The sequence below is a fragment of the Vipera ursinii genome, assembly GCF_947247035.1.
Source record: "Vipera ursinii genome assembly, chromosome: 3".
NCBI classification, from domain to species: Eukaryota; Metazoa; Chordata; class Lepidosauria; order Squamata; family Viperidae; genus Vipera; species Vipera ursinii.
Window position 1 is genome coordinate 118,405,712 of NC_139516.1, and position 12,291 is coordinate 118,418,002.

General features: G+C 40.5%; 1 protein-coding gene across 11 annotated transcripts in view; it reads right to left on the reverse strand.

Annotated features, from left to right (window-relative positions):
* LOC310637903 (protocadherin gamma-A11-like) overlaps positions 1–12,291 on the reverse strand; it is a gene marked incomplete at its 5' end in the record, with an annotated part of 208,011 nt that overhangs the window by 38,295 nt on the left and 157,425 nt on the right. For 2 of the 11 annotated variants that reach the window (XM_083358523.1, XM_083358513.1), the window contains one exon: positions 2,066–4,680. The exons of the other annotated variants lie outside the window; for them this stretch is intronic. In XM_083358523.1, coding sequence (XP_083214649.1) covers positions 2,066–4,501 — 2,436 coding nt within the window. Of the gene's footprint in view, positions 1–2,065; positions 4,681–12,291 lie in introns of those variants that run through there. 11 annotated transcript variants of the gene reach the window in all.

The following is a 12,291-nucleotide window of genomic DNA, read 5'->3' on the forward strand; positions in this document are numbered from 1 at the left end:
TTGAGTTCTGCTAACAGGTGTCTTTTTACTACAAAATAAGTATCATTTGTTTGCTTCAGGAAAAGCACAGAAGAAAGTTCCATCAAAAACAAAACTTTAATTGTTCGCACCACTTCGGCAGGAACCGGTAGCTAGTTTTTTGTTGCCCAGGCCCAGAATGGGCTTCTGGAAGTGGCATCCACACAGAGAACCGGTTGTTCACATATGTGAATCCCACCACTGGTTGAAGTCCATAAAAGTCTGAATAGCATGTAATAACCTATTTTTCTTTGTTGCCCCAAGACGAGTGTGCAAAACATGGCTGTATAGATTAGAAAGGAGAAAGGGCATTTTATAGATACGAAACTGCCACCAAAAATGCCTCCCTATGTCTGGCTAATTAGTAAGGAGGACGCTAACAGGTGTCTTTTTACTACAAAATAAGTATCATTTGTTTGCTTCAGGAAAAGCACAGAAGAAAGTTCCATCAAAAACAAAACTTTAATTGTGCATGTTTTGCTTAGTTACACTTAAAATAGCTTTCTTTGTGTGTCTTACATTGCACGCACAAGAACTTCATTTAGGAGTAAAATAAGCCCAGTATTCCACTGTGTGAGTTCATCTGCAGCCTGGGCTAGACACAGGCTGACTATCTGAGTGAGAAAATTGCCTTTGTGCTAAAAGGGCCTCCAGGCCCGCCTCCTTACTAATTAGCCAGACATAGGGAGGCATTTTTGGTGGCAGTTCCGTATCTATAAAATGCCTTTTCTCCTTTCTAATCTATACAGCCATGTTTTGCACACTCGTCTTGGGGCAACAAAGAAAAATAGGTTATTACATGCTATTCAGACTTTTATGGACTTCAACCAGTGGTGGGATTCACATATGTGAACAACTGGTTCTCTGTGTGGATGCCACTTCCGGAAGCCCATTCTGGGCCTGGGCAACAAAAAATTAGCTACCGGTTCTGCCGAAGTGGTGCGAACTGGCTGAATCCCACCACTGACTTCAACCCTCTAATGATTCCATAGGAAGGCTGACAAACATCTTGTGAGAATGAAAGTAGCCATGGATCTGGAGCTATTGGTTTATTCAGGATTCTCTCTGATCTTCCTTCCCTGAGATGATGTCTCTTCCTGGCAGTTTTGATTCCTAGGAAACTCAATAGCTGGGCGCCACAATGGCATTTTAAAGGAGGCCAAAAGGCAACTTGTCAAGTTACTTTAAACATAATTGCAGTGAAGCCTAATGGCTGGATGACTTTGGGCCAGTTACTCTAACCTAGACTCCTATGTCACAAGGTGGTTTTTGTGAGGAAAATAGGAGGAGGAAAGAGAATTATGTATGTTCACTGATTTGAGTTATTTCTAAAAATAATAAAGCTAGGATAAAAATAAATATTCTCTGGCAGTGGCTGCTGTTTGTTCTATTATATTTCTTAGAATTGGTGGTTGATAGGGTTTTTTTTACATTTCTACTTCTATGATTACTCATATTTTTCATATGCTGTTTATGTGATTCCTCCATACTCTCACAAGATAAAAGAAAGTGGCATACGTTATTCATTAAGACCCTGTCTTAGGAAAAAGTAAAATGTTGTAGAAGGTTCCCTTTACATTTTTTGGAAAATCACCCAAGCAAAACAGCCTCCAGAATTCTTCCAATTAGTATTTAGTCCATTTGCTTGTACACTGTACATATAATATCTCTACATAGAACTGCTCTTTCATGATTTCTGGAACTGCCTATCCTTTTTAAATTAAATACGAGCTTAATTAATCAAGACTTGCTTATACAGAGACCTAAATGATTAACATGGATCTGAGTTAGCACAAGGCAACTGCATGAATTCCCCACCATCATACATAAGAAATAACAAAAAAAACAGGATATAGGAAGTCAACAGGAATTCAAATTCTAAATTATACTGTGACAATATGCATCATAGAAAGAGAATGGAAGAAAAAGAACAAGCTTCACAGACACTGACATATTTCAGGAAAGAAAAAAAAAGCTATCATTAAGCTAATTCAGGCTCAGAACCGAGATTTCCAGACATGGATGGAAAATGACAAACATACATTACCTCAGAGGGCACTAGAAGCCGGTTACCAGTACTTATCTGGTTGTACATTGCAGGATCACATCTTGTGACAGTACTTTGATGGCTCCCTATAGTACTGGGAGCAAAAGGCATTTTGTAAAGAAGATCACTCTGGCGAGAGTCAGTGGTAAGGACATGCTGGTAGAAATCTGGAGGAAAAAATCCACTCCGCACAGTGTCCACATGGCTGAAAGGTTCTGGGGTTCTATAAAGTTTGCTCCTGGAGGCCTTAAAGATATCCTTGGATTGCCTCCATTTGTAACATTTATAAGAACCCACTCCAACCACTGTGACAAAGAAGGCCACAGATATCAGAATAATAGCAAGGATCAAGTAGAAAGTCAAGTGTTTCTTTGATTGTGGTGTAGTAGACACCACTGTGAAGTCTTTCAGTGTGTCCCTAGATGTCTCTGCTATTGTTACAATAAGGGTTGCAGTAGAGGACAATGCTGGTTCTCCGTGATCTTTTATTAAAATTATCAAAGTTTGCTTGCGAGAATCTTCTTCTTGTACAGAGCGGGTCGTTGTTATCTCCCCGGAATACAAGCCCACAGCAAAGAGTCCTGGGTCAGTGGCTTCACGAAGTACATAGGAAAGCCAAGCATTATAACCAGCATCTGCATCCCAGGCCACCATTTTGGTAACCAGATATCCAGGACTGACTGTGAATGACATTACTTCTGAAAACAAAGAACTGTTACCTGAAGTTGGATATAAGACTCTGGGTACATTGTCATTTTGATCTGTGACAAAAATATTGATTGTAACGTTGGTGGCAAGGGGTGGAAATCCTCCATCACGGACTTGTACCACTAGCCTGAACTCCATTATGTTTTCATAATCCAAAAGTGCTAGGATATAAATGGTACCATTCTCCCGGTTAATAGAAAAAAATCTGCTAACCAGATCTCCGTCATGTTTCTCATTTTCCAAGATAGAGTAAGAAAGACGGGAATTCCGGCCCAGATCTGGATCAGAGGCACTAATATTAAAAATAATAGCCCCTGGAAGGTTGTTTTCCTCCACATACACATCATAGAAAGATTGTGGGAATGTGGGGGGGTTGTCATTTATATCAGACACTTTAACAAATATTTTTTTTTTCTCCACAAGAGAGGGTGAGCCAGCATCCTGAGCAGTAATTGTGATATTGTACTCGGAAATAATTTCCCTGTCCAATGGTTCTTTCGTTTGCAATGTATAGTAGTTTTTAAGTGAAGAGCTAAGGGCAAAAGGAGTGCCAAAAGGTATAAAGCAATTTACAAGGCCATTATCGCCAGAGTCCTGATCTGTGACACTTAGCAAAGCAATCACTGTTCCTGGAGCTGCATCTTCTGGTACCGGGCTGTAAACTGATGTCACTGTGATTTCTGGGATGTTGTCATTGACATCAATAATTTCTACCAATATTTTACAATGTGTCTCTGCCGGATTGGTGCCTTTATCTTTTGCCTGGACATAAATCTCATAAAATTTGGTTTCTTCAAAATCCAGCAATCCATTGAGCCTCAGTTCTCCAGTATCAGAGTCTAAAGCAAAAAGCTGCCGAACTCTAGCAGGAGTGTGACTGCTGAAGGAGTAAATTATTTCTCCATTAGGGCCTTCATCCAGATCAAAAGCTCTTGTTCTGGCCACCAGTGTGTTTAAGGGTGTGTCCTCTCTCACACTGGCTTTATAAATGGATTGATTGAAGACAGGGGTGTTGTCATTTGCATCTAGGACCTCAATGAGTACTTGCAAGGTAGCAGACCTGGGTGGATTTCCTCCATCCAGAGCTGTGAGAATCAGCAGGATTTCTTTTTGCTGCTCCCTATCCAGTGTCTTCTCCAGCACCAACTCTGCATATTTTGCATTATCCCCTCCAGTCTGTACGTTCAGTGCGTAGTGCTGATTGGAGCTGAGCTGGTAGGTCTGCAAAGAGTTAATTCCTACATCGGGGTCTTGTGCGCTCTCCAAAGGAAAACGTGCTCCAGGTGACACCGACTCGCTGATTTCCAGTCGCATGTGCTTGCTCAGGAAAACTGGGTCATTGTCATTGATGTCTTGGATTTCCACAGCCACGCCGTAGAGCTGCAGGGGGTTCTCCGCTATGATCTGCAGGCTTAGGACGCAAGGAGAGAGAGTCGCGCAAAGTTCCTCCCGGTCGATTCTCTCATTGACTAGCAACTTTCCAGTCTTGAGATCCGCTTCGAAGTATTTTCGGCTGCCTCCCGACACAACCCGGAGATTTCGAGCTGGTAACTGCTGGAGCTCTAAGCCCAGGTCAAGCATTACGTTTCCCACCAACGAACTCTTCGGCATTTCCTCGGGAATCGTATAGCGAATGAATGCAAAAGCCCAATCCGAGACCCCCAGCCAAAGCCCCAGTAACTGCAGCCATTGTGTTACCCATCGGTTCTTTCCAGCAGCGCCGTTCATCTCACGCGGGAGGGACGACGACAGCTCGTTGCTTTGCAAAGTTTCTCTGGAAGTTTTCCCTTCAAAAGTTTTCAGCCGGCAGTTTCATGTTGCTGCAACTCTGCATCTTCCGGGCATTGGTTTTGAGGAGTTTTAGAGCCGGGCATTGTTTTCCTGATACACAAGAGTGGGATTCTTTTTTCTTCTCCACTCCGTCTGCCGCTCGCTCGCTCGCTCTCAAACTCGGGCGACGTCCCAGTTCTCACAGTATTCCCACCCAACATCGTTGGGTCAACAGCGGCGCGTAGAGTCCTGGCCAATAACTGCAGCAGCAGCAGCAGCATCTTTCCCCGGCTTGGTGCCGCTGCTTGTCCTGCGTGAGACGCCAGCATCTTGGTTTCCTGTTTCAGTTTTAGCCTGGGGGACTAAAATCCAAGCGGGACCTGTGGCAGATTTAGCGACTCTAGTTGTGCGCGTGTGTAGACCGCAGGGCAAGAGGAGAAGGTTTTTTCCTCTTCCTCATCTCTGCTTGCCAGTAAATAGAAGCTTCCCCCTGGTCCTCTGGAGAGGGAAAGGGAGATGGGTTTACTGTTTACTGCGTCCTTTCGTTTGCGTGTTGTTGTTAGCTGCGAAGTCGTGTCCGACCCATCGCGACCCTATGGACAACGTTCCTCCAGGCCTTCCTGTCTTCTACCATCTTCTGGAGTCCCTTTAAGCTCGCGCCTCCTGCTTCTGTGACTCCATCCAGCCACCTCATTCTCTGTCGTCCCCTTCTTCTCTTGCCCTCGATCTTTCCCAGCATTAGGCTCTTCTCCAGTGAGTCCTTCCTTCTCATTAGGTGGCCAAAGTATTTGAGTTTTAGCTTCAGGATCTGGCCTTCTAAAGAGCAGCCAGGGTTGATCTCCTCTAGGACTGACCGGTTTGAAAGCCTTGCAGTCCAAGGGACTCGCAGGAGTCTTCTCCGGCACCATAGTTCAAAGGCCTCAATTCTTTGGCGCTCAGCCTTTCTTATGGTCCAGCTTTCACTGCCATACATTGCAACTGGGAAGACCATAGCCTTGACTATACGCGCTTTTGTTGACAGGGTGATGTCAACGTTTGCGTGCATGGCACCAAAACACAAAATAACTAATGGGGTGATCATGCCAGCTGTAATTGTAGGGCTATTAGATCCTTTTAAACTGCAGGGCCAGAGTGACTGGGTGGCAGCCAGACTGATAGGCACATACTGTATCTCCTCCAATAGAAAGGCCTTAGACAAGTGGGAGCCACAGTGCATAATTTGAGGCAGAGATTATGCTTTCACTATTACAATGCTAAGCTCCATATTTTAACGAGTTTCATCAAACTATCTCCCAACTCGAGTGAATAATTTGGGAAAGGGATGCCCACAAACTACATACCTGCTGAGCTTGTCAAATTAACCTCTTTAATGCAGATTGCAACAAATAAATTCTTCTACGAAAGTTAAAGATAGAACTTAAAAAAGACAAAATTTCTTTGGTTTGCCTGGTACAAATATAAAATTGTCAACACCAGAGTCTTGGCTTGGTCACTAAATAATACAACTATGGCAAGAAAAGTCGTAGAATGGGGCAAAATTCACTGAACAACTGTCTCGCTTAGCAACATAAAACTTTGGGCTCAATTGTGATTGTAAGTTGAGGACTACCTGTAATGTTTTTCAGCCAGCCAATTCAGGCAGTAGTTATGGTAAACAATTGCCATGGGTTCACGAAGGTCAGTCTCATTTTAGCACATAAATGAAAGTAGGAATATGTGCAATCTGGAATGACCTGTACTTTTCAAGGATAATGAAAAAGACCACTCCCGTCCTCTCAGTACATTTATACCCAATATGTTTCTTGCCAAGAGTAAAATTCAGTTCTTGGCCTAGCTGAGAACTGTGTGTGTGTGTGTGGTGTGTGTGTCCTTTTATACATTCCTTAATAGCCAAGTATGAAAATGATTTTTCTTTCCCCAACAGCCCATATAGTTATGATTGCTTTTCATAATGATTATGTGAGCTTCGAGGTAAAAGCCAGCTATATGTTCTATCTCCCTCCAACTTTTGTGCTATCATACAGCTAGATCTCAGTAAGATATTAACGATATAGTACGGTAATATGAAACTGGATAATAGAAGGGTGCAAATTTTGAATCAAGTAATGCCGAGATATTTTATCTGCTATACAGGAACGCTTTTTCACATAACCTATTTTAATGGACTTTAGCCATCAGAAAAACTGCCCTCTTTATCTGTATATTTTGAGTAGACTAGTCCTCAACTAGCAAAAATTAGTTTCCAATACATAGAAGAAGCTGAGAAAATCTGGTTAAGGCAGTATAACATTGTGCAGCCACCCCTCCCAATGTGCCAGCTTTAAGAGAACTGCGGATGCAGTACAGATGGTCCTCTACTTGCAACCATAATTGAGTCCAAAAGTTCTGTTGCTAAGCAAGATAATTGTTAAGTAAGTTTTATGCCATTTTACAACTTTTCTTGCCACAGTTTTTAACTGAATCGCTGCAGTGGATAAGTTAGTAACACAGTTGTCAAGTGAATATGGCTTCCCCATTGGCTTTGCTTGTCAGAAGGTGACAAAAGCTGATCACATGACCCCAGCTGCCAAGCGCCCACATTTTGTTCAGGTGACCATTGTAAAAAAAGATCATAAGTCGGTTTTTCCAGCATTATTGTAACTTCAAATGGTCACTAAACAAATGGTCGTAAATTGAGGACTACCTGGAAAGTATTTTCTAAATACAATAACTTATTTAGGGAAAGAACTGTGACTGAGGCAGGGATTTTGGTGGCGACTCCATCCAAAGCACTTTTGGAGAAAATTACACATTAATGATTTATTTTTTTAATTCCTTAAAGCAGGGGGTCCTCAACCTTGGCAACTTTAAGACTTGTGGACTTCAACTCCCAGAATTCCTCAGCCAATAAGAACAGCAGTAAGAATTGTATTTGCCCAATATTGGAAAAATGAAAAGTTACCAACAGAAGAACTACTAATTAAGAAGATTTTAGATTGTGCAGAAATGGACAGATTGACATTAAAGATAAAAGAGAAAAAAGACTCTGTACTTTAGAACATGGGACAATTTTTATCAATGGCTAGAAAAACGAGTTAGAGAGAAAGGAACACGATATGTACTATGTAACATTGAATATATACTACTAAGAAGGCTATTGAGCGATTAACATTATGATAATATAGAAATTAATTATTACTCATTGTTTTTTAAATACACGAACCCAGACAACATGCTGTTTGCTAAATATTAAAAATGTCATTTTAAAAAACCCTAACCCTAACCCTATAAAAATTAATAAAATAGATAGAAAAGAAAAAAGAATGGAGGATAATTTGAGGAAATAAAGGGGCCAATTATAGCATGTCAATTTATAATTAGACTAAAAGTCAAAAATAAATTTATGAATAAAAAATTGATTTTATGTGTGTGAGTGTCCCAGAGGCTGGAGTACAGGTGCACAACAAATAAATTCCCTTTGCATCAAATAGCGTTACTTCAAAAATGCTTTGTTCAGAGAATCAAGATCACACGAATTATTAGTACTGCTTTATAAAACCCTAGTAAAACCACACCTGGAATACTGCAGCCAATTTTGGTCACCATATCACAAAACAGATGTTGAGAGGTTGGAAAAAAATCAGAGAAAAGCAACAAAGATGATCAAAGGCCTGAAGACTAAAACATACAAAGAACAGCTACAGGACTTGGATTTGGCTAGTCTAAAGAAAAGAAGAAATAGGGGAGACATGAGAGCAGTGTTCCAGTATCTGTGGGGTTGCCACAAACAAGAGGGGGCAAAGCACCAGAGGGAAGGACGAGAAACAATGGTTGCAAACTGATCAAAGAGAGAAGCAACCTGGAATTAAGGAGAAACTTCCTGACAATCAACCAGTGGATCAGCTTACCCACAGAAATTGTGGGCACTCCATCACTGGAGATTTTTAAGAAGTGACTAGACATTCTGAGATGGTATAGGTTCTCCTGCTTGAGCAGGGGACTGGACTAGAAGACCTCCAAGATCTATTCTATTCTATTCTATTCTATTCTATTCTATTCTATTCTATTCTATTCTATTCTATTCTATTCTATTCTATTCTATTCTATTCTATTCTATTCTATTCTATTCTATTCTATTCTATTCTATTCTATTCTATTCTATTCTGTTGTTTAATACAGTTTTGTTCCCAGAATTCTACTGAACTAGAGATATGTATAGATAAATTGGAAGAAATGTTCATTCATAAACCATAATTATGTACACCAAATTTATTAAAACTAATTAGTAGATGTTAAATTCTTTATCAGCTATATAAGTTCCAGTATCCAATACAATAAGGCCAAAACTCACATTTTTCCCAAACAGTCTGGAGATATAATTGTTTGGTAGCCCAGAGGTTTTCTTATTCTGCCTGAATCATTAGGTTTATCAGACAGAGCAGCCAAAATATAAGCTTTGGCTTAATTCTAATATATTTGAAAATTAGGAACTGGTTCTAGATTCAACATCCTACTACCTAATACCCAAATTGTAGAAAATATGGTGAAGGATGATTTTTAAAACATACCTTCAAAAATAAAAATGCTCTGTTCTTCCTCCACTGAAAATTTAGTTTATATTAGAATTATTGAGAACTTCCTCCTCTGACTACAGAACAAAGGGAGCAATTTATTTATTTAATATAGTATTCCTTTCTATTAGCATTTTCCTAAACATACTAAAGCTTTGAGAGTTTTTTTAAAAGAATAATCTGCTTAGAATTTTTTTGTAAGTACCCAAACTCCAGCTAGCAAGATCAAGCAACAAATCTAACATGCTTAGGGCCGTGGTGGCAAACCTATGGCACGTGTGCCACAGGTGGCACGCAGAGCCTCTCTGTGGGCACGCGCACTGTTACCCCAGTCCTAGGCCTTCAGCTGGGTTTTATAAAACCTTTTCTCTTTAGGCCTTGGCTGCCAAGTGCAAAAAAAAAGGTTCAATCAATCAATTTCAACTTCTCATGAAAAAAAAAGATCTTGCAAAGTTGGAATCGATTGATTGAACTTTTTAGTCCCACCCAGTCTGCAATTAACTACTGAAGCTATGCCCACCCAATGGGTCACACCCACCCAGCACCCAATGATACATAAGTGGGTTTGGGGTTGCAGTTTGGGCACTCAGTCTCTAAAAGGTTTGCCATCACTGGCTTAGGAGGTCACTGCTAGCTATCAAAACGAAACAGAAAAAAAACCACCCCAGGTTGCTTTGGTGCTTCTTAACTGCATGAATACATATAACAATACTGCAATAAGCTAAAAGAATGTGTATATACAACCTTAATGCTCAGCAAACCAGCCAAAATCAATGTAGATCCTATTTTCATATGCAGAAATATGCCCAGAATGTGCACACCAAATCTTAATAAAGCAAACACACATTTATAGCACCAGCATTAGCAATATGTGTAAGTGGTATGAAGTACTAGAGTAGCAGAAATACTGACAGTTTTGTACTACTTTCTTGCAGAATAAAATAATAAAACACACACACATAAGCAACCCATTTTTTCATCCATATTAACTGAACATTTGCTATTTTAAAAAGCGGCATTAATTTGGCTGGATGATTGGCAGGCAAGCATGCAACTAGGTCAAGCTTTTTGTCTGGCTATGTGCTTAACTATTCCTTTCCTTTCAATATTACATTCTCACATTATTTCATCCAGTCTAAACCAAAGTATAAGAAATCTGACTGTTGCTGGTACTATACTGGTTAGATTGGAAAAAAAGTGGAAAAAAGCAAGTCAGCTACAAGCCACAAAACAACAGTGTATCATTGGAACCCAAATGCTCTTCCCTGAAATATTATTTACGGTATTTACACATCAAATTTAAAAACCACCAATCTCCCTCACAGAGTGGCAAGAATTGCCAGGTTTCCTTTCTCTTTAGGAACTACTAGACAATCAGATCCCATTCCATTGTGCCCATACTTGCTTTCTGCTTGCAACAGTGAAAATATCCATTTTAAAGCAGGACACTTTAAGACTGATACATTTTGCAGATCACTAACAGTTGGCACTATTTTAGATCTATTTGCATAATATTCCTATTAGTAAACAATCTACAATGCTAGCCATAGGTTTACTCTTAAGTAGGGAGAGGAAAAACTCTTATTAAGTTATAATGCAAGCCATCACTAGAAAATTGATTTCTACTATTCAAAATGAATTGGCAAGAAAAGATAAAAGGTATATAAGATGGAGAATTTGCCTGGTTGAAAAAGCGAAGTACTTGTATTTCATTATTTGTTTTAAAATCATGCTTTGCAGGAAGATGTTCTATTACAGTTACAAAATTAAATGTCTTTAACATCTCAAAATAGATAAATACTGTAGAGATTTGGCCATATTTGTACATATGGGATCCATGATCAATGAATGCTGATCTTCATACTTCAAGGTCTAGGGTGGCTATTAACCCGCTAACAAACTATTAAGAGCTTTTATAAGTAATGAATTTGTTTAGTTAGAACTATTTAATTTTATTCACTGTCTATGCCAGACATGTCAAACACAAGGCCCGGGGGCCGGATCCGGCCCGCAAAGTGGTTTCATGTGGCCTGCGAAGCCATCCTGGAAACAGTGAGGGAACGGCCCCCACTGTCTTGGCCCTGGCCCAGAGACCCTCCTTCTGCCAGAGACCCTCAGACCTGTCCCACTCCTGCCCAGGCCCCCATAGGCACCCTTGATGCCAACGATGTAGAGCTGGCGACGCCCACCCAGTAGGCCATACGCACTCTAGCCACACCCACCCTGGCCATACCCACCCGGCCCCTTGAGGGCAACCACAATGCTGATGCGGCCCTCAATGAAATTGAGTTTGACACCCCTGGTCTATGCATTTGTTTGACGTATCCATTGTTAAAATCAGCAGTTAACTAACGCCTACTAAAAGAAGTTAAAGCTGACCACAAACACTTCAATTATAGAAAGTGTTAATTCAGTTGGCTGCATGTGGATTTGAAACTGTGCTGAAGAATTTTGCAAGTGGATGTATTTACTGGAACAAGGAAAGGTAACGTGGCATTTCATCATTAGCATAGAATTGCAAAGAATAACAGAGTTGGAAGGGACCTTGGAGGTCTTCTAGTAGTCCAACCCCTTCTAGTAGTCCAACTCCAGAAGACCCTATACCAAGGGTAGGCAACCTTGGCTCTTTTATGACTCGTGGACTTGAACTCCCAGAATTCCTGAGCCAGCATGTCCACCAGTCATAAAAGAGACAAGGTTGCCTATTCCTGCCCTATACCATTCTAGACAAATGTTCCAATCTCCTCTTAAAAAAAGAATTAAAGAAAACTTTCCTGACAGTGAAAACAACTAATCAGTAGAATAGCTTGCCTCCAGAAGTTGGGGGTGCTCCATCACTGGAGGCTTTCAAAAAGAGACTAGACTAGACAACCATTTGCCTGAAATGGTATAAAGTCTCCTGCTCAAACAGGGGGTTAGATTCCAATACTATTATTCTATGTTCTAAAATGCAATTGGGTAATGTTTAAGAACATAAAATAAAAATAAAACCAATTAATAAACTTAATCATTAATTACCAAAACTCTGGGTTTGTGACTGATGAGTTCTCCACCAGCTTGCTACTACCAAAGTTTCATTGCAGCAGCGAAAATTGCTTGATGCTGCTCCTGTGCAGACTGATCAGGGGTCCACAGGAGCACGAAGCTCCACTGGTGCCTTTCTTTGGATAGCAAGTTGCCAGCCAGCCTTGAACTCTT